General features: G+C 41.1%; 1 protein-coding gene across 1 annotated transcript; it reads left to right on the top strand.

Annotated features, from left to right (window-relative positions):
* Positions 1 to 16180: 16180 nt before the first annotated feature.
* On the top strand, positions 16181 to 18202 carry CCL20 (C-C motif chemokine ligand 20). The gene is made up of 4 exons (XM_054983847.1): positions 16181 to 16293; positions 16521 to 16635; positions 17278 to 17355; positions 17612 to 18202. Exons 1-4 carry the CDS (start codon positions 16212 to 16214, stop codon positions 17658 to 17660), a joined length of 324 nt encoding a protein of 107 aa, XP_054839822.1. The 5' UTR covers positions 16181 to 16211; the 3' UTR covers positions 17661 to 18202.
* Positions 18203 to 21161: the final 2959 nt, after the last annotated feature.

Here is a 21161-nt window from a genome sequence, read left to right as displayed (position 1 = left end):
TCACTTCTTCTTCCACTACTTCACTTCGTCTTGACTCTAAGTAACTTATCTAGCAAGATGTAGTCAACTTAGCAATTTATTATTTGCTCCAAATGTAATCCTAATTTTTATCCTTTAGTAAAGCAATTTTACAGAGCTACACTGGAGTGTGTGTGTGTGAATCTATTCTCATTTCTTCCAATGCGCAATCTTTGCACTATTGCCACAAAAGCTGTCATTTGTCTGCCAAATGCATATAAAAATCAGGCATGGATCCAGTCAGCCCAGAGTGACCTTAGTAATGGAAAACTGTTAAGGTGGCTTGGGAAATGGATTGGTGCACAGCTGGCAATCCATGCCCCTTTTGTACTCGATTACCAAAATGTCCTATTGTGAAAGTTTCATATTGAATGTGGGAGATGTCACATTTTGGATTTTAAACCAGTTAATCCATCCCATTTATTTTCACCATAAATGTGGCAAAACATGACTAAAGGAAGGGTAATTTCCCCCATTCTTAGTCTACCCTAGGCCATCAAATTACTCTCCAATATTATTAATATAAGAATAGTTACATTTTCCATCTGCTCTTGGTCTTTTAAGGGAGCTGTTTGTTCATGGCCTGAAACTTTTTTCTTCTCCTCCTTCCTTTCGTTTTAAAATACACTCAAGAAAACTCTGGATCTTGCACACTGTTTTGTATTATTTTTTTAGGTCTTAAAGGTAGATTTTGTTGGGGTGGTTTTCTCTCAACCAGTGTGGCTAGCTGGAATTCACCCCTTGTAAAAGTTTAGAACTTCTTGGACTCTTTCCAGATGTTACACCCTCCTCCTGCCATATTTGATATTGCAAGTCATACAGTAGCACAAGCTCTGATCCATGGTCAGTGGTGCTGTGCTCCATTTCCCATGTAGCTGACTCAGAAAAGCCTTGTTGCCAGGTGATGACCTTGCTGCTGAGAGTGGAGACATATGCTGTAGTAGTGGATAACTGAGATTCCAAACTCTATGAAAGTAGTAGGAGAAAGGTAACTAATCCCAAATGCAGAAAAACTGAAATGGTAGGACTTTTTAAAACTTCCCCCAAAGAGAATACAAGATGAACTTGGTCATCATTCCAGTAATGCAGGCACTATTCAGTAGTTTCCTAACACAAGTATGATTCAGAAAACAACGATCACCCCTCACAACAGCTGGTGTTGCAAGAGGGAGTTGGCACTTTCCCAGCATCTCAGAGTTTGAGTGCAAAGCAAATGGGAGTGGAAATGCTAACCAGAGAAATATTTGCTGCAAATTCACTGCCAGGAATTGGCAGGACCTATGTATTTTCCATGCAGAAACACTGCCCTCCAGCAAAAGCTCTAAGGAAAAATATATCTACTACAGTTTCCAAAACAAAATAAGAGGAAATGGAATCAGGGTTAAAAGGAGGATCTTCCCAGGAAATAGTTGTGGATGATTCATTTTGTTTAATACAGCCAGGAGAGGAGATAGCCATATTGTGCCCCCTGTCGAGGAAATACAGGAAATGGTTTGTTGGAGGGTTTGGAGCTCTCCCTTTTACTTCTGAGAATTCCTCATAAATCTGGCGTGCAGCAACAAGCTTTGCTACAGCCTCTCTAATTGCCACACTGAGGGCCAAGCTACACATGATGAATGACATTTGAACAGCAAGTGTATTTCTCCCTGTTTACTTGCCCTCCACTAAATCCACTTGCCGGTCAAGTGTCATTCGTCATGTGTAGCTTGGCCCTGAGAAGCCATGCAGAGAGGGAAGGATACCTCTCTGAGCCAAGGTAGCAGACCCCTCCCCATCCCTCTTGGTGAAAATCTTCTGTTACACTTTCTCCTCTCAGGTCTGTTATACTGGAGAACAGTTATGCATATGAGTTTTGTTGCAATTTGCAGATTCTCACTGGATCTGCACACTTGAGTAGTGGAAAATGTTTTTAATGATAACCGAGGGAGAAGAAAACACCATGGTGAACATAAGGGGAATGAAAATACCACTTCTGCCCTGACCTGGATAGCCCAAGCTAGCCCAGTCTTGTCAGATATTGAAAGCTAAGCAGGGTCAGTCCTGGTTAGTACTTCAATGGAAACCACCAAGAAGGTCCATGATTGTTATGCAGAGGTAGTCAATGGCAAACCTCTGAACGTCTATTGCCTTGAAAACCATATGGGGTTGCCATGTCAGCCGCAACTCAGTGGGAAACATAAAATTACTTGGTGTTTGGTTGAGGGAGTTGTGAAACTTAAAACTTATTACTCATAGGAGACTACCTACTTTCTCATCCTCAGTCTCTGGGACAATGTCCCAGTCAGGGAAACCAATCTGAGATGCTATTTTTGACCCCTGCCAACATTCACAAGGTCAAGGGGCTGGAAAGTGTTTCCTTTGAAAATAGCCTTTGCTTCTGTGTTAAATGGGTTTTCCAATTACGATTTCTTTTAAACATTTGCAAAGTCTATTCCACAAAAGGACATATTGGCCAGTAATACAGGTAAAGTTTCAGTCATTCACCTTACAAGCACTTTAAACAGCATTTTGGTATAGCAATTACTTTGACATAGGGCCAAGCTACACATGACGAATGACACTTGAACAGCAAGTGTATTTCTCCCTGTTCACTTTCCCTCCACTCAATCCACTTGCTGTTCAAGTGTCATTCGTCATGTGTAGCTTGGCCCATACACATTTCCTATGAACCATTCTCTGGATATGTGAGTCTATCAGCTTGCCTTAATGGAGAAGGTTTGGTTTTATGGAGGTTTTAGGGTATTAACAACAAAAAGTGGATCAAGAAAAGGCTTTTCTGTCATGCTTCCTCCTTATTGCCAACCCATATGCAAGAAGTGGACAGGGTGACCTAGGGCCAAGCTAGAAGTGACGAATTACACTTGAATGGCAAGTGAACAGACTCACATGTATTCCTCACTGTTCACCTGCCCTCCACATGTACTACGTGATCGAGTGGAGTGCAAGTGGAGTGCAAGTGAACAGGGAGGAATACACGTGAGTCTGTTCACTTGCCATTCAAGTGTAATTTGTCACTTCTAGCTTGGCCCCTAGCAACCAACAGAAACCCTTGTCAAGAAGAGAAGCTGAAAAGGCTGATGGCAAACTGCCATGAGTAAAAAAGATAATGAACAGAAACCTTCATGAGGCCAGGTAATTGCTGGCTATTCCCAGCAGGGTTAAAATTAATGCAAACTCCAGACAGGTCAGACTTCATGGTGGTGCTTTACCACATTAGAAAAAGATAGATACTTATAGTATACATCTTTTATGATCAAGAGCAATACAAAGAATGGAACTAGCAATTATACAATTAGAAATAGTATCAATATTGTTAGTTGATGGTGAAGTGTTTTATATGTCTATGAAGACAGGATGAGTGAACTTAGTTTGATAATGTATGTTATAAACGTTGGTGTCTTTTGTATATATCTGTATTCTGGTTATTTTAATTCATTAACCCATTTATTTTAAAAAAGAAAAGAAATGGGTTCAGATTAGGACTAGATATGGGCACGAACAGAAAAAAAACCAAACAAGCTGTTTGTTGTTCATTGCCATCCATGAACAACGAACAACAAACAGTAACGAACATGACCCTGTTCACAAACATGTTCGTTGTTCATTGTTAGTGGCCCCTTAAAGATCCACCAGCTGGCAGGTGGCGAGGGAATTCCCCCCTGCCGCCCGCCAGCTGATAGTTTAAAGGGCCCTTTCCTGCCACGTGCAAGGGGCAGGGCCTTTTAAACATCCCACAAACTGACCTTCCCAATACCCACCAAATTTGCGGGGGACATAGTCCTCACTGTCCTCCAAAGACCCCCCCCCCAAGTTTCAGTGAGATTGCACCCCGGGAAAGGTATTATCCATGTGTCTCCTCCCCTTTGCTGTCATTTTCTGTTTACAGTGGCAAAACCGGAACTGCCTGTTGGAAAGCAGATACTTTGAGAGGTTACAAACTGACCTTCCCAATGTCCAATACCCACCAAATTTTCAGGGGACATAGTCCTCAGTGTCCCCTGAAGAGCCTCCAAGTTTCAGAGAGATTGCACCTGGGGAAGGCATGATCCATGGGTCCTTCCCTTTGTTGTTATTTTTTCTTCACAGTGGCAAAAACGGGACTCTCTACTGGAAGTACTTTGAAGGGTTAAAGCCAGAAGGAAAGCCAGAAGGAGTTCAGACAGAGTTCAGTCCCTACCATTGCCAGGGGAATTGATTGAAAGGCCCTAGACTGTCTGGCTTGATGAACGGCTGACGAAGGCAACGAAGAGGCTTGCAACGACCACTTGTTCGTTTAGAATGGAGCCTATTCACGAACAGATGAACGGGCTGTTCGTGGGTTTTTTCCGTTCATAATGCTGTTCGTGCCCATTTCTAATTAGGACTCCCCATTTTGGTGTGTGTAGGCGCCTTGGTGCCTGCCAACATCTTCCTTGGCACCCACCAAATGTTTTTCCAAGGTGGGTGGGGCCACCTTTCTGTTAAGTTTCTGTATAACGCTAATTTTTGAGAATATGACTGAGATTTTAAGTAGTTTATAGTGCTGTGGTAAGTACATACAAAAATAGCTTGTAGCACTTTCAGCAGACAACTTCTCTTCTGAGACATCAATAAATAGTGCAGCAAAATATCCTTAAATACAGTATCTGTTGCAGGGATATTGTATTTTCCCAGCACACAAACCAACATTATTTTGTTGCTGGAAAAATGTGATGATGTATTCTATGAATCTGGCCCCTTAGCTGGATGCACTGTACTTTGTTTCATGCTGTTCTGTGGGAGAATTTCAATGAATTCACTCCACACAGTTTGCAGTGAACTTGCAACCTCACCTCCCAGCTCTGGACGCTGACCACAGCCACTTCAACAACCAGGCAGGCAGGACACGTTCTGCTTATTTGCAAGACTGAAAGCTCTCCCTTCCTCAAAGGCCATCTTTCCAAACTCACATTCATTTCTGGGGTGTATCTGCACAGAAGATATGAATTCCAGACTCAGCTTAGTAAAAGGTAAGTTTATTAAGGAGTGTGGGGTGAAGGGCAAGTGGGCATTGCCACCTGGGTGAAGGTGGGGGGTAGGCATTGCCACCTGCTCCACTCCTGATCCCAGCTGGGTGAAGGTGGGGGGGCATTGCTGCCTGCTCCACGCCCGATCTCGGCTTGGGCTTTCCACCGTGGCATGCTCTCTGGAGGTCTGACTGCCTCATCTGGGCTTCCCTCCACAGCAGTGCCCTCTGGTGGTAAACCAGAGTAGGAAGTGAGTTGTCTTGAATATGCTTAGCCTTTTATATAGTAGAATTTATACCATGCTTTTCCTGTTGGCTCAAGCCCTTTCCTCTTGGCTTCCCCCTCTTGAAAGGCAGGAGGAGAGGGCCTCTGAACAGTGCTATCCTAGCAACACTTTCTTGGGAGTAACCTCAATGGAATAGTTGGATTCTGAGTAGATCTTCTTAGGATTACTCTTTAATTATTGCTTTGCACATTACATTTTTTTCAAAGCCATTAACCTTTTTTGTAATCATCATTTTGTAATTGTACTATTACTGCCATAAACAATAAAATCAAGCAAATTATGAGCAGTGACTTTGGCTGGCTATAAAGAAAACAAAATTATAGGTACCAAGGGAATGAAACCTGATAAAGCTGATTATAAATGTTATAAGCACCAGAAAATAGGAAGTAATTAGTTTGAAAACAATGAGTCAAAAGGGAAATTAGAGGGAGAAGCAAGACCTTTGCTGAAAGGTATTCGAGAAGACATATAAAATGACCTTTGTCCTTGGGGATGGATTTTTGGGGAGTAGAGTAGCACTTTATTAGAACTTCTATTTCAATTCCACTTGCAGTTTTAGGCAGAAAAGGAACAACTGAGTGGTACAAAAAGGTTGTAATGCTAGTTTCTATACATGGGACAAAAGTTCCACATAACACAGCAGTTTTAAAAAGAGAAACTTATTCCTGAGCCACTTTCTTTGCCAACCCTCCTTCCTCCTTTGCGATCCTTTGTGGCTCGCAAAAGTTATATACCCTTCAGGAAGCTTTTAAAATTTGTAAGTGACTTGCATGTTAAATTTCTATTCCCCTTCCTCCCAGCGCACAAAATATACTGTGCTAAACTAACACATTACAGCACTAGGGCTAAATTTCCCAGCATGACAAGTTGAGGCTTTCTGAAAGGGCATAGAGGAAAATTTGAGGAAGTTGGCCCTGCTCCAGATTACATCAACTGGGAATCACACAGCAGCATGTTTATGTGGTTCCCTTTTCAGTTTGGCTGAGTTCTACTTGCGGCTTTCCGCCCTTCTTTGTACTGTGCAGCCTGTCTCAAAGTCAGAAGTTACCCTTGGGACTTCTCCCTTCCTGTTTTCTATCCTTCCTGGTGCACTCCTTGCAAAAGGGTTTTTCCCATAATAGCCTCAAGTGTTGCAATAAAACCTGTCTTAATGATTACGTTATCTTGTTTAATGCAAATTCCACACATTCTAAAACCTATAAAATGCAATCTTTTTTTTCAAAAAGCCCCTCACCTTTTCTCTGTTGCCTCATGTAAAAAACTGTGGGATAGGAGAAATGGAATCTGGCCAATTTAAACAAGCTGAGTTTCTGACCTGTTCCAGACTCAAAATGATCTATTGACTTTAGCCTGTAGTTTTAAGTCCTTTGTGACGGTTCCAAAGAAATTTTACAAATAAATCACTAACATAAAGCATACTGCCCACAAGTATACACAGTCAATGGGACATAAGTAATGATAGGAAGTCCTTTGTAACTAACTTTAACTATTGCATGGGTTAGTCTAAAATGACAGATAAATCACCAGGTCATTTTTTTAAAATCCAGAGGTAAATCTCTAAAGACAAGCTTAAAAGACTCGGTTTGGATCGATGAATGAAGATTTCCCCTCCACCTGCAGCCCACTGAGCCCCATAAGATTCTTCTCCTGTGGGTCTGAGGACCTCATGAACAATATATAGGACAAATTGGGGGTCTGTAATCCAAGGAAGGAATGTGCACAAATGGCCCCCACGACACAAGTGTCCTTCTGTTACTGGAAATGGACCATAGGATCCTTGCCTTTGGTAGCATTTCTTCTCCCTTATTATGAAATAAAAGGTTATGTTTACATAGGAGATGGGCAAGCAAATGTCCAGATAATTCTGGAAGTAGTGACTGTCTGGAACAAATCAGTTTAATATCAAATAACACTCCAAGCTGTCTTCTCCATTAGGGATGGCTTGCATGGCTGAACCCTGTTGGTTTGGCTCATGTTCTCTTCACTGGTTTCAAACAGATGTAGCTCCCTCATGTCATTCAGTTACCTGACCCATCTGTCCTTGACCCTGGAGCAGAATCAATTTCATCCCCTGCCACAGCTACTGAATATCTGCAAAGCCGTTTGACAGCAGCTTGAGTTGTACAGGTGATGGCCCCGGAGAGTTAGCTCCCGAGTGACTGGGATTGTCAAGTGCTATACTTGAATGTCCAGTGAGTTCCTGCAAAGGTTGTCAATACAGAAGAGCTCTGACTCTAACTTATGCTCCTCGTGTTCTGTTCTCATCCCTACTCTGCCACAAAGACAAACTTGAAACCCCATTCAGAAATTTGCCCCCTGGACTTTAAATGCTCACATCCCCCCAGAACACACAATCACCTTGGGTTCCTAGAGCCGCTTACTCCAGAAACCACTGCACTCTTCCGGAACAATAGCACCTTTTCACAAAACGGATATCTTAAAACGGTTCTCAACATTACAGTACTCTACTTCCACATTCTCTAGTGCTTAGGGATGATTAAAACTTTAAGGTCCATGTAGAAACCCCTGAAAAATAGAAGATTCATGAAGGGTATGTTAACATTTTTAAGTGGCTTGCAAATGCTAAGTTCCTCCCCCTGCCCCCTTTGGAGTGGCTGCTATTTTTCAGCAGCTTTTAATGGGGTCTTAGAATGATTGAATTGGTTCTTAGGCAAATGATGGCTGGAAGGAGGGAGAAGAAGCTGTTGTGGGAGAAAGATAGGAGGAAAAGGAACTTGGTAAAACTACTATAAGGTGCCTCTTCATCAAAATGAAGAATCACTACTATCTCTGCAGCTCAGTTATTATCAGGACTTAGGAGGGGCATGAATAGTACTCAGCAGTCACTCCACTAGCTGTCTATCAAAAAGTCTCAAAAGTGGCTCACAACAGTTATAAAATACAATATTTAGAAAGCATTAGAGGAGCATGGGCTGATCTATATGAACACGTAGTCTTCTTATACTCTGGCACAATTTTGGGGTAAAGTATAACATGTAAGGACAAGTAAACTAACCAGCTGGAAATTATTAATCTGATCTAAATTGCCACCATTTTACTGCCAGTTTATAATCAGGCACATAAAAATACTTTAACTTGGCATGAAGCCTATCCTTCCTTCATTTATTCAAGTTGGGGATTTCCAAATTCCCAGTCCACACAAAAGAGATATTGTAGCATGTAGCAGAATGTCTAAGCAGTACAAGGCATCCCAGATGAACGTTCTACTCTATAAGACCAGGAATATAAGACAATTGAAAATATTATCATTAGTTTCAAGTAGGTAGCCATGTTGGTCTGCAGTAGAACAACAGATTTGAGTCCAGTGGTACCTTAAAGATCAACAAGATTTTCAAGGTATGAGTTTTCAAGAGTCAAAGCTCCCTTCTTCAGATACAGGGAGGAGTGGAGATCCCTGGACCTTTATACCCCATTCAGGAGGAGGTGTAGCTTAATAACTAACACGGCTATAGATGAGAGTAAAATCCCTTCTGTACCAGAGACATAACTCCTCACTATCCCCGAAGTCAAGCCAAAAGGCATGGAATTGGATTGTGGCCATTCACACCTCTTGTGTTTGGTCCGTGTGGCCCTGTTTTTTTAAAACCATATTTAGGCAGCTCTGTTCTGGCTGGTCCTCAGGTTGAGAACTGGTGAGGGGGGTGGGTAAGAAGATGATAACTTTTTTAAAATGTTCTATTCACAACATCAAAAAGAGTCCAGTAGCACCTTTAAGACTAACCAATTTTATTTTAGCATAAGCTTTCGAGAATCAAGTTCTCTTCGTCAGATGCCTGATACAGAGACACCCTGTCTCTGTATCAGGCATCTGACGAAGAGAACTTGATTCTCGAAAGCTTATGCTAAAATAAAATTGGTTAGTCTTAAAGGTGCTACTGGACTCTTTGATTTTGCTACCACAGACTAACACGGCTAACTTCTCTGCATCTATTCACAACAGATGTGGATGGAAATGGGGTGAAATTGATCCTCTTCCTCTACTTAGCTAGAAGGTGAAATTGATGAAAGTCAGTCGATTCCAGTTGTACCGTCTCTCTAAAAAGGGAACTTACCTCTGCCTGCTTTCAAACCAGCAATTTATGGATCCTGTGCTGGACTTAAAAATTTTAAGAGGAAAGAGGGGAGTGGGGAAAAATGGAAAGGAGGGGAGGGGGAGTGGCTGGCTAGATGAGAGTAGCCAATCACAATGCAGTGGGCTGTCAGGGGATAGGAGAAAGGGGAAGAGGGTGGAACACCAAAAACAGAATAAAGGGCATGCACAGGGAAATAGCTTACTGCAAAGTGGATTTTTTAAAAAAGTCATACTTGTCCGGGGGCTGGGGCCCAGACCCTGGACTTGCTGGGAGGGGGGCAACTGGGAGGCAGCAGCCCTGCCGCCCCAGCCAGCAACCAGGGTCAGAACCCACCTACACCCGGGAAAAGGGGCAAAGGGCCAGGGCCTCAGAAGGCTAGAGGAGGAAGAGAGGCACCAGCTAGACCCACCCTCCAGGGGGGCAATAGGGGGCTCAGCAGAGCAGAGGGAGAGGGCACAAGCAGGGGGAATAGGGACCCAGCAGCTGCCCAAACAGAGCTCTTACCTGGCAGAGAGGAGAAGCAGCCACAGTAGCTCAGAGCCATGCCCCAGCCTCCACCTCAGCCTGAAGACAGCAACCTGGCTCAGGAGATGCTCAGAACCAAACCCTTCCAGGTGAAGCTGCTGAAGGCATTCTGTGGGAAGAGCTGGGCAGCCAGCCAAGGGGCCACAGCTGGGCCTACCTTCAGTAATCAGCTCAGCCAGAGAGGCCTGGCAGCCAGCCTACATGACACAGCTGTTGCTGATCCCGGCAGCCCAGCCAGCTACCCCAGCTGCAGCAGCTTGAGACAGCCCAGACCAACGCTGGAAGGCCAGGGAGGGGTGTGGCCTGGCAGGCAGGACCTGCGAGGAGGGTGGGGCAGTGAGAGAAGGCCCTATAAAGGCTGGCTGGGGAGAGCTCTGGGGTGGTGGGTGTGAGTAAGGAGTGATGGTGTGGAGAGGGAGCAGAGCAGTGAGAGAGAGTGGAGGCTTGGAGGAGAGTTCTGGGAGGAGGAGATGATGGAGGACACGGGGTGAACATGCCAGGTTGAGCAGGCCAGCGAGTGGACTGAGAGTGAGTCTGGGTGATGTATACTGCCCCTCCTTCCACAGAGCAGGGTCCTGCAGCATCTCTGGCACTCCTCTGATGTCAGGGCCGGCCCAGCCAGCGCCCTGCCCAGCGGCAGCAGCGATAAGCCCTGACAATACTATAAGCATTCCCAGGAATGCTGGGGAAATGCCACATAGTCTCTGGAGTGACTACTCATGGCAGCAAATCTGGTACAGACAGCCAGGAAAAAAAATGCTGCAGTATGGAAACTGATCTGGTGAAACTGACCTGTGTAGACGTGGCTTAAGATAACCATCAGCTGAAGGATATTATTTATATATTATTTATTTAACAGTAGGTATTATTTATATATTAACAGAGGAGAAAGGTATCTGTACACACATGCATACAACAAAGGACTAATTTTAGGGTATGTGAGAAGATTTGACTGATCAGAGCAAAGAGGTGGGGAAGAAGAGAGAGAACAAGGCTGCTTAAATTTTTCTGGTTGGTTGGTATTTTGCCCAAACTCTTATTTCAGCTGCTTTCCATCAGCTTTCAAATGCATGCTTATATGAGGTATAGAAGTGGGCAGATACCAACTTAGGTATTGAGTGGAAAATAGATGATGGGGGGAAGACTTAAAGCAGTCCCATTCCTTGTTCTTTTTCATTTTGGTGCCATTTCCAGTCACATACTACCTCTGCATAGACATAGTCAGTAAAGTATTCAAAACTAAAGATCCCTGGTATACCAAAACATCTGTTTGTATGATACGTATATGGATCTTTTTTACTTCAAGTAGCATGTTTTGGGGGCGGTGGGGGAATGGCCTTACTATTCCTATAATCAAGACCAAGAGAGATCCTTAACTTTGCCCTAACTTCACAGGCTAAGTAGTGTAGTCAACCCTATCACCAAGCAGGACAAAAGCTTAATTTACTGCATGCATATCTAGGTTTGGAATGTATGAAGTATTTATAGAAAAAGATCAATGGTCCACTGAATTAATTATTTGCTTTGGTTTACACAGGGGAAAATGTGGGCAGCTATCAGCTATGAAACTTCTGATCAGGAAGTGTCTGAATCACTGAGAGCTAATAAGATATGAAGTTCTATGGCTAATGGACAAATAAAATTAAAACTAATAAGTAACCTTCTCTGGATGGTTTTCATCAAAGCATTCTTAAGGAATTCAAATGTAAAATTGTTGATCTCCTAGCAAAAGTATGCAATTAGCCTTCCTTCCTTGTAAAATAGCAAATGTAATGCTCGATTTTTAAAAACAAATCCGGAAGAGGCCCAGGAAATAACAAGACAAATAGTCTAATATCTGGGTAAATGGGAAGAAACTGTTATTAAAGATAGAATTGTTAAGCTTAGAAGAAAAGCCTGCTAAAGAGGAATCATAGTTTCTATAAAGGGAAATCCTGCTTCACTTTTTTGGGTTCTTCAAGTGTGTTCACAAGAATATGAATGAGGGTAAGCTTAGCGTTTTCAGGTCTAGGTTGGGCAAGTCCTGAAGATTTGGGGTGAGGCCTGGGGAGGGCAGAGTTTGGGGAGAGAAGGGACCTCAGTGAGGTATAATGCCACAGAGTTTACCCTCCAAAGCAGCCATTTTCTCCAGAAGAACTGATCTCTGTAATCGGGAGATGAGTTGTAATCCCAGATCTCCAGGCCCCACTTAGAGGTTGGCAATGCTAAGTGAGGTGGTTGACATTATTTACGTGGCTTCTAGAAAGCTTTTGACAATGTCCCTCAACAAAGGTTTCTGAGTAAACTTAACACTTAAAGGATGGCCCATCTTGTGTACTAAAAACTGGCTGAACAATAGGAAGCAGAGAATAGGAAGAAACAGACAGTCCTCATAATGGAGAGAAGTAAGCAGAAGGATCCTATAGAAGAATCTGTGCTATTTACTTTGTTCATGAATTTTGTTTGTTTTAAATGGGTTTCTTTAACTACTATTCTAAGTGTGGTGAACTAGGCCCCCAAACCTCTGTTTTCTATGCATATTGATATATGAAATGTGGAGTTTCCTTTGTGTCTGTCACCCACAATAGCAATCTGGAAACTTTCTTAGTTAAATTGTTAAAACTCATTAAATATCCATTAATGTTGCTGGGAATAACTTCTTTTCTTCCAGACCATCCCTGGGCACGAATGGGCTCATCATAGGGTTGCCAAACTCCAGGTGGTGGTGGCTAGAGTTCTCCCAGAATTCCAAGTGATCTTCAGGATCACAGAGATCAGTTCCCTTGGAAAAAATGGCTTCTTTGGAGAGTGAACTCTATGGTATTACACCCTGCTGAGGTGTAATGCTCAAATCCTGCCCTCCTCAAATCCTGCCCTCTCCAATCTCCAACCCCCCAATCTCTAGGAATTTCCCAACCTGGAGATGGCAACCCTAGCTCATCATCTCAGTCCATCAAGGTGATATGTGGACCTTTACAGATACTTTGCGTAAAATTAACTTATGGTACTAAATTCCCAGTGATTGGCTGTCATAACTCTTTGTTTTATTGGCTAAAGAGCCACACTTACCATCCAGTCTAAAATATATTTCAGTTTACCTGAAATGCATAACTTAACTTTATCTCTCTTGTAAGTTAGTAGAAGCTGCAGAGTTGAGAGGGGTTGTTTGTAAGTTGTATTTACATTGTAAATGCTTAGAACTCCCTATGGAGTTAGCCAATACAGTGCATTCTCTATTACTTTGCAAGTTGGAGGAAACAGGTTTAGGCCATAATCTGAGAACAAAGTACTATCTGTAGATAAATTTTAAACTCTGCTTGGAGATGTACTCAGCTCCCACCAGTATAGAAATTCTTGTATCACGAATATCTTTTACTTTTAAAATTATAAACCTGTTCCTTCATCCTCTACAACCTGCTTCATCACTTTGGTTATACCTATCAGTTTCTTTTCCTCTGAACACTGGATTGCTCCTTCTAGATTATAAAAAGCCTTACAAGTTTTCTAGGTACCAGAATCTTAAATGGTGGCACTTCATGATGTCTTTTTAAAGGATATGGTTATATGTAGGAAGGACAGTCTTTCTATGAGTACAGGGATTTGTTCCTGAAAAACGTTCTAGATTTTTTCTGAGGACCTATAACAATTCATAAATGATTGGAATTAGGAATGAACTGTCAAGTGGACAAGGTTGCAGAGGAAATCTAACTATTCAGGATGGTATAATCCAAAGTGGATTCTACAAACACCCTTTCCAAGTGTTAATATAGCTCATGAATCTTAACATAGGTATAAAGTAGTATACGTTGGGACAAAAACTCCCTAACTTTACATACACATTAATAGGATACGAACTAGCAGCAACTGACCAAGAATATTTTGACCTGGTTTGCAGCAGTAATGAAAAGTTTGAAAATTTTCAGTTTTGGAATGAGATGACTCAGGGTCAAGCTATACGTGCAGGTTTTTAGAGTTGGGTGTAGGTTCCCTAGTCTGAACTTGGGTTCCCTACAGCCACACAGCAGCTTTGGGGAATGGCTGTTAAAAAATAAAGGAGAGCCCAAATAGCCTCAGAAATGCCTCCACAGGGAGTGGAGGAGGGGTTCTACGTTTCCCACTGTTTTAACTGCTCAGCGTGCACAGAATACTCCATGTGGATCAGAAAAAACAGGGGAAAACCTCCTTCTTGTGCTATTTTGACACAGGAAACAGCTTGAGGGGAAGGTAAAAACTTACAAAATTTTGCATTGTGTGGAGAAAATTATAGCCACTTGTGATTTGTGGAATTCACTGCCACTGGCTTTAGTGACGGTCGCTAACTGATATGACTTTAAAACAAGATTAGACAATTCATGGAGGATAAGCCAATCACTTGCCATGGTGACCCAACGAAACAAATTAAAAATTAACACATTGCCTGGTGTATTTGACATATACATAAAGTTCTTAAAGAACTTAGATATGAAATCATTAATGTTCTAACAATAATATTCAATGTCACTGGCCTCCCTATTATAGGACTAAAGATAAAATTTTAAGCATATACTGGAACAAGCTGTAGAGAGGAGGAATTAGCATGGGTTCTGCAATGGGCGTAGTCCTTCCTCATCAGCCCTAGTCAATGTTAACACGCATGTGAATAAGGGTGAGCTAGTAGACAAAATCCATCACCAAAAGGCTTCTGAGTCAAAATAACAGTCATGGGATAAGAAGATGGTAAGAAATGGCTGAGAGAGATCCTTTGGCAAAGGAACAGGAACTGTAGACTACGCTACTGAGTATTGTTTGTTGATGTAGCTTTGCTCCTAGTGAGTAGTTTTCACATCATATACTACATTATGTCAAATTACTTATGTTTCGTTTCAGCAGTACTTCATCTGTATGTTCTGAATTATACTTGTTTTCAAACGTTTGCAATCCATAACTTGTTTTATTGTTTATTGAATGTCTCAGCCCATTGACCATATCGATTTACAATGTGTAATCTGCCTTGAGTTTCAGTGAGAAAGGTGGACTATAAGTAACATTTTAACGAGTAACAGATCAATGGAAAGACAGTTGTCACAACAGAGGTAAGCAGTCTAGAAATCAGCATTGGCACCAGTGCTATTTAATTTGTTCATAAATGATCTGGAATAGGTAATAAAATAGCTAAATTTGCAGATGACACTCAGTTATTCAGGACAGTGAAAAACAATGGATTATGAGGAGTTCCATGACAATTTCTCTAAATTAACAAAGCAGTTAATGAGGCTCAGTGTAATTAAGTGTACAGTGCCACACATTTAGTATTTAAAAAAATCCTTGTATCACATTTATGGGACCTGACCGGATGGTAACTGGACAAGATACAGATGCTGGGATTGTGGTAGATCATGAAAATGTCAATTCAGTGCATGGCAGTGGAGAAAAAAGCATACTCTAAGATTTAAGAAAGGGACTGAAAACCAAAGTGCAACTAAATGGTTAAGGGGGTGGAATACTTTATAAGGAAATGTTAAAGAACTTGGAGGTTTTAGTTTAGATTATGATTGAGATTATGAAATTCTGCAAAGATTCGAGAAAGTGGATAGAAAGAACTTTACCTCTTTTTGGAAAATGCTGGAAGGACTCAGAAAAAATGATGAACAATGGATTCAGAACAAAGAAAATACTTTTATATGCAGTGCCTCCTTGTGGAGCTCCTTGCCATGGTTGAGATGGCAGCCATGTGCTTAGATGTCTTCAAAAGGGACTAGAGAAAACCATGCCTCAGGCAGATTCTGGAGAGCGCGCAGTAAATAATGGTCCATCAATAGCCATGATGGCTGAATGGGACCTCCATGTTCAGAAGCAGTATATCAGTTGCAGGGGAACAGGCAGCACAGAGGATGGCTTTATGTCCTTGCTGCGACCCTACTGGGTTATCTGATTGGCTGTTGTAGGAAACAAGATGCTGAACTAGATGGACCATTGGTTTGTTTTTATGTTCTTAGTCTTTTGAATTTCCTGTTCTTGCCCCCTCATACAACCTCATATTTCACTCAGTGCCATCATATATTGTTTCTACTTCCCCTTCCATTTGACTCAACCTTCCTTCTCTCATCTAGAAATACAAAACTTTCCCCAATTAACTAGTACCTATATGACATAATCAAGCTGATAAACCAGTTAGCTAGTACAGTCAGGTGTATGTTCTTGGGGAAATCCCCACATTTGCCAAATGGAACACACACCCTTTGGTGAATTCCCTGCGATCTCAAGCAGGTGTTATAAGAAGGATGACTGAGGCTGTATTGATCAGATCACAACAGTCATCTTTTACAGATATACATAAACAGCAGCATGGTGTTGACTGGCTTGAACAAAATGAATCTGACCTTGGGTGTTTTGTTGGGTCTGTTGCTATTCTTGGGCGCTGGTGAAGGTGAGTAGTATTTCTGAAGTCCTCCTATTGAATAAATCCCTGTAATGCTGGGCTATGCTAGCTGAAACATGAAACGTTAAGTTCTTGAGGGGTTTTTGAAAATCAGTTGCTCATGTAATTCTTTGCAACACTGGTAGGAAACAAGTCTGAAGTGTGTACGCTAGCTAGGACAAGGAATATAAATTAAAATGTTGCTTGTTCCTAACTGCATATTTTCTCAACTCCAGCCCAAAGTAACCAAGACTGCTGCCTCTCTTATACGAAGGAACCTTTGCCTTTAAAGATTATTACTGGATTCACAATACAGTTCTCCAGTGAAGTCTGTGACATCAACGCAATCATGTGAGTTAAATGAGAAAAATGACTTTGTATCACTGAAGGATAATATGAATAGTGGTCCAACTCACAGGAATTCTATTTAGCCCTAATAAATGATAATTAAAAATGTGTCCAACAAATTTCCCAACATACAGTCCATTTAAAAAGATCCTTTTTGTGGAGTTGTAGTTAACTCCCATATTGCCAGTGATACATAAAATGTGAGAAAGTTCGCATTCTCTCTCTCGTACTGTGCTTCCATAATACTTTCCTCTGAGATGGCATGTTTAAAAAACGAAGAGCAGTGAACTTGCCCTCTCCCCCCTGCGCTGTCCTGCCATTTTGAAAATCATGGGGAAATGGTTCATGAAGGTATATTTTCAAGTCAGCTTACAAAATGAATAAATTAATAAACAAAGTCCTTTGCCATTCTCAATCCATGCTATGGAAGGTAGAGTCCATGCCACAGACCCTACGCGCGGGGTCAATTCAAGTGTAGTGCTATACATCAGATCAGTTTTTTCATCCCCTTGAAAGCTCCCTAACTTCATTTATAATTTAATCGAGCAATACAAAGTGATATTCCTTCCCCAGTGCTCTACTAATTATAGTTTTGTATTTTTTTTAAAAAATGAATTAAATATAATCTTTTTCTCTGCTTTCTAGCTTTCATCTTAAAAAGGGATTGAGAGCTTGTGCAAACCCTGAAGACGGTTGGGTGAAGAAACACCTTCACCGCCTGAGGTAAGTTTCCTTGGCAAAATTAAGAAAACACCTTGTTACTAAACACAAAAGGTTGTGAATTTACAGATATCTGAAGCAGAGTGGTTGCCCACACGGAGAATTGCTGTGTATACCTTAGAAATGTAAACTTTCATTCCTTGCTTGTCCAATAGGAATGGATAACACCTTAAGCTCTCTTTGATGGTATAGCTAGTATCTCCTCATAATGCAGGTGTTTACATTGTAGTGAAGAAATTTTATCTTTTTCTTTTTTCAGCAAGAAAAGGAAAGTGTTCAAGAAAATATCGCAGTCGCATGGTTTCTGAAATGGACCTAGAGGCAAAGCCAGATCAAACAACCTAAAATAGGTTGGAATTCTTTCATTGCACACTGTTGTGTGCTTGCTGACTGCTAATCCCCGGATTGTCTGGAGCCTCCAAAGGTGATTCATATTGCATCATTAATTTTAAACAAAGCACCTCTTAAAATTGCTTTGTTCACTTACACAGGTCCACATTTTGCAGCTAATGGGTGTTTAAATTGTATTATATGTACTCTAATAAGGTATGGCAACCTTCCTATCTGCCATGTGATGCTCATGCTGGTGTATTTCACCATTGTAGGCCAATATTATTACAGTACATATTAATGGTCATTCATAAAATATGATTGTGTATTATTATCTCTAGACTGAGGCTAATGTTTTTACTTACTATTCACATAAGAAATCTATATGTATTCATACTTTTGATAAACTGTACTAAATAACATTGTTCATACAGAAGTTAACTAAAACATTTATACTGGAACATTTCAAGTATATTTGAAAGACACTGGAATATGAACAAGTAAACTTTTTTGAACATTGTATTGTTTCTACTTTATTGGCATTTATTTACACGTGTGCATCAGAATTGAGAAACATCTACCTCCTACTCAGAGGTTTAACTTCTAGAGTCCCAGTATTTAACACCTCCTTACGAAGTTGAAACAGGGCAATTTTTTAAAAAATCTACACAGCCAATCAGATCTCCAATGGCTAATCAAAAGCCCTAATGGGCAAAAGCCCCACTTGGCCCCACCCACTTTCTAAAAACACAGAGAACCTCAGTAGTTGTGTGGGTTGCCTCTCAGTAAGGTCTGTTTCATGCTTTAAAAAAAGAAATTGTCACAACCACTCACTGCATTCAAGCCTTCCCTTCAAACTGCTCAGAATTTTACCCACTGAACCCAGACTTCAGAGTACCGATGCTTAGGATGTCAGGGGAAAGACCCCAATGGAGCAAGAAAATTGCTTCAGTACCGGATAACTAGATATTAGTAATACCTATTAAAAATGACTGGTACATCATGGCAGGCTGAGGAACTTTCTTATATGTAAATCCACTTGAATGGAAGGTGCATTATAGTTGTTGCTCCACTGATAAGTGGCTGACTTCCTCATAAGTAGGTCAGCACTTGGAGAAACTGCTGAGCAGGTAGTCATGCCAGCCTGCTTCACGTCTTCACATGTAGGTGGAAAGTAAGTGGGAGAAGGAGAGGTGGGCTTGCTTTTGCATGAATGCTACATCTGGCTGGAGTGATGTGTCCGAGTGCATTCTTGCGATAGGTTTCATAATTCTGTGCTGCTCTGCATGGTTGCAAGGCAGAAAAGCAGGATATAAAGGAAACAAATTACTGAACACCCACTGCTGATATTGCTCCTGAGACAATGAAGGTGCCAATTAATGTGACGTGCCACTAATGCAATGAACACATCATGGCACGGAGCAGTTCATATAGGATAGCCATTTTAGTATGCATATGAAGCCAAGATACAAATTTGCTATGCTGCAGTCACAATCTATTCTGTAGCTGCTAATAACCACTCCCTACCTCCCCCAAACTCTTTACTGAAATATAATACCACTTAGAGGATAAATACACAGCATATCTTTTTTAAAAAAGCACAATACTACAGTTTCTTCAGATTTTTCTTTATCTTTTGTGATTTGCTGTGCAATGCTATGCTAGGAAGGTAGATTTTATGTTAGTCATCGTGGAAAAACAAGTGTGTAAGCAGCAAACATGCATCAACGAAAAAATTACATTCTAAATTTTATATCAGAACCTAGAAACATTGTGTCATTGAAATCTCCCTTCCCTCCGCCTCACTATTGCCATAGATGAATCCCCAAACATAAATGAGACGATTACACAAACATATGCATCCCAAACACCAAGGAATCTTATCCCCTAAAGTGTTTTAGAAGCCCCCTGCCATTGTATCTTATTTCCTGCCTTTGAAACATGAAAATTCTATCTTCAAAGGATATAAGCAGCAGGGTGTCACAGGAATGCTTTGAAAGACCAGTGGATTATTAAACTCTGACCTATGCCGTATTTATTTTGACCTTTAATAGTAAGGGTGGGAGGGGGGGCGTTGTTTGAAATGAAAATCTTTTCAAGTTTTTCACAACTTGGCCATGCTGCCTATGAAAATTGTTTTCCTGTAGAAAAACCTTTGTTCATATTGTCTCTTAACTATTCCTTTTAAATACTTTTTTATTAGGATCAAACAGAGTATCACAAAATACCGGGCAAGGTTTCAAATTCCCCACAAACTTTTCTCTGGCTTCATGTTCATGGACAAACAAGCAGAAACAAACATAACAAAGCCAAAATGGGCAGGGGGAGATTCCCACTCCTACCAGTTTTTGAAAGATGTTCCTTTCCAGCAATTTGGCTTCACATTTGTTAAACTGGTAACACCAGTATGGTATAGAGGTTAGGGTGTCCGATTAGGATCCGGGTGACCCAGATTCAAATCTCCACTTTATCATGGAAACTCGCTGGGTGACCTTGGGCCAGTCACACACTCAGAGCCAAACTACAAGTGACGTCTTACACAGGTTGGACACTAGTCGGCTTCCCTCAAGTTTTGATGGGAAATGTAGGCATCCTGATCTTGCAGCTGTAATGGAGAGCCAAGCTGTAAAACCAGGGTGCCTACATTTCCCAACAAAACTTGAGGGAAGCCGACTAGTGTCCAACCTGTGTAAGACGTCACTTGTAGTTTGGCTCTCAGCCTAACCTACCTCACGGGGTTGCTGTGAGAATAAAACCGAGGAAGTGAGAATGTTGTTGGCCACTTCTGGACTCCATTTGGGACAAAAGCAGGGAATAAATGAAATAAATAAACTTTAGTTCTTTTCATTTTTTGTTGTAATTTGTTGTCCCTTGTAACTCTAAAGCACACACATATCCTACAATTAGTGGTAGAGTCTCATTGGGTCTCAATGATTTGGGTACATTCTGGATTACTTTCCTTATTCATTTCATATTTTTGTTCTACCTAACTGTACTTCAATTTGATAACATAAAAAAGGTGGATTTTATTTGCTTTTCATATAAGAAGTTTGGTGTAGGCAGCTGTACTTTTTGTTTTCATTTTTTAAAAAAGAAATAGTCTGCCTTTCTCCCTGGTACTGAAGGCGGATTACACAGTATAAATAAATGCAGTCAACAGGATGGGATATCCAATAGGCAACCAAATTTAATTAGAACTGTGGAAATTTGAAACCAAGCAGAAATCTGAAACCAAACAGAAACAATGCTGAAAGAAAGCATGTCTAAACAGTGCAGAAATTTCAAAGGAGGATAATATATACAGCAACAGATATTATACAGTAGTATAGTCTACAGCCTATTTCCCATTATTAAAGCAACTTGATGACGGTTACATTATCATATATCCCTATTACCTTTGTAAAAATGCCTTCCAGAATAATTCAGTTTAATCAGATTTTAAGAACCACTTTTTTGCTCATGGAAATTGCTTCTAATTA

Source organism: Eublepharis macularius, chromosome 6 (assembly GCF_028583425.1).
Source record: "Eublepharis macularius isolate TG4126 chromosome 6, MPM_Emac_v1.0, whole genome shotgun sequence".
Classification (NCBI taxonomy): domain Eukaryota; kingdom Metazoa; phylum Chordata; class Lepidosauria; order Squamata; family Eublepharidae; genus Eublepharis; species Eublepharis macularius.
Note: the sequence above shows the minus strand (reverse complement) of the source record. Positions and strands in the feature narration are given on the sequence as shown.

Bases quoted from the DNA above. Each gene is read 5' to 3' on its own strand.
- CCL20 (XM_054983847.1), top strand. From the start codon at position 16,212: ATGGTGTTGACTGGCTTGAACAAAATGAATCTGACCTTGGGTGTTTTG. The intron at 16,294-16,520 runs GTGAGTAGTATT...TCTCAACTCCAG, and splicing joins ATTCTTGGGCGCTGGTGAAG to CCCAAAGTAACCAAGACTGC. The intron at 17,356-17,611 runs GTAAGTTTCCTT...TTCTTTTTTCAG, and splicing joins AAACACCTTCACCGCCTGAG to CAAGAAAAGGAAAGTGTTCA.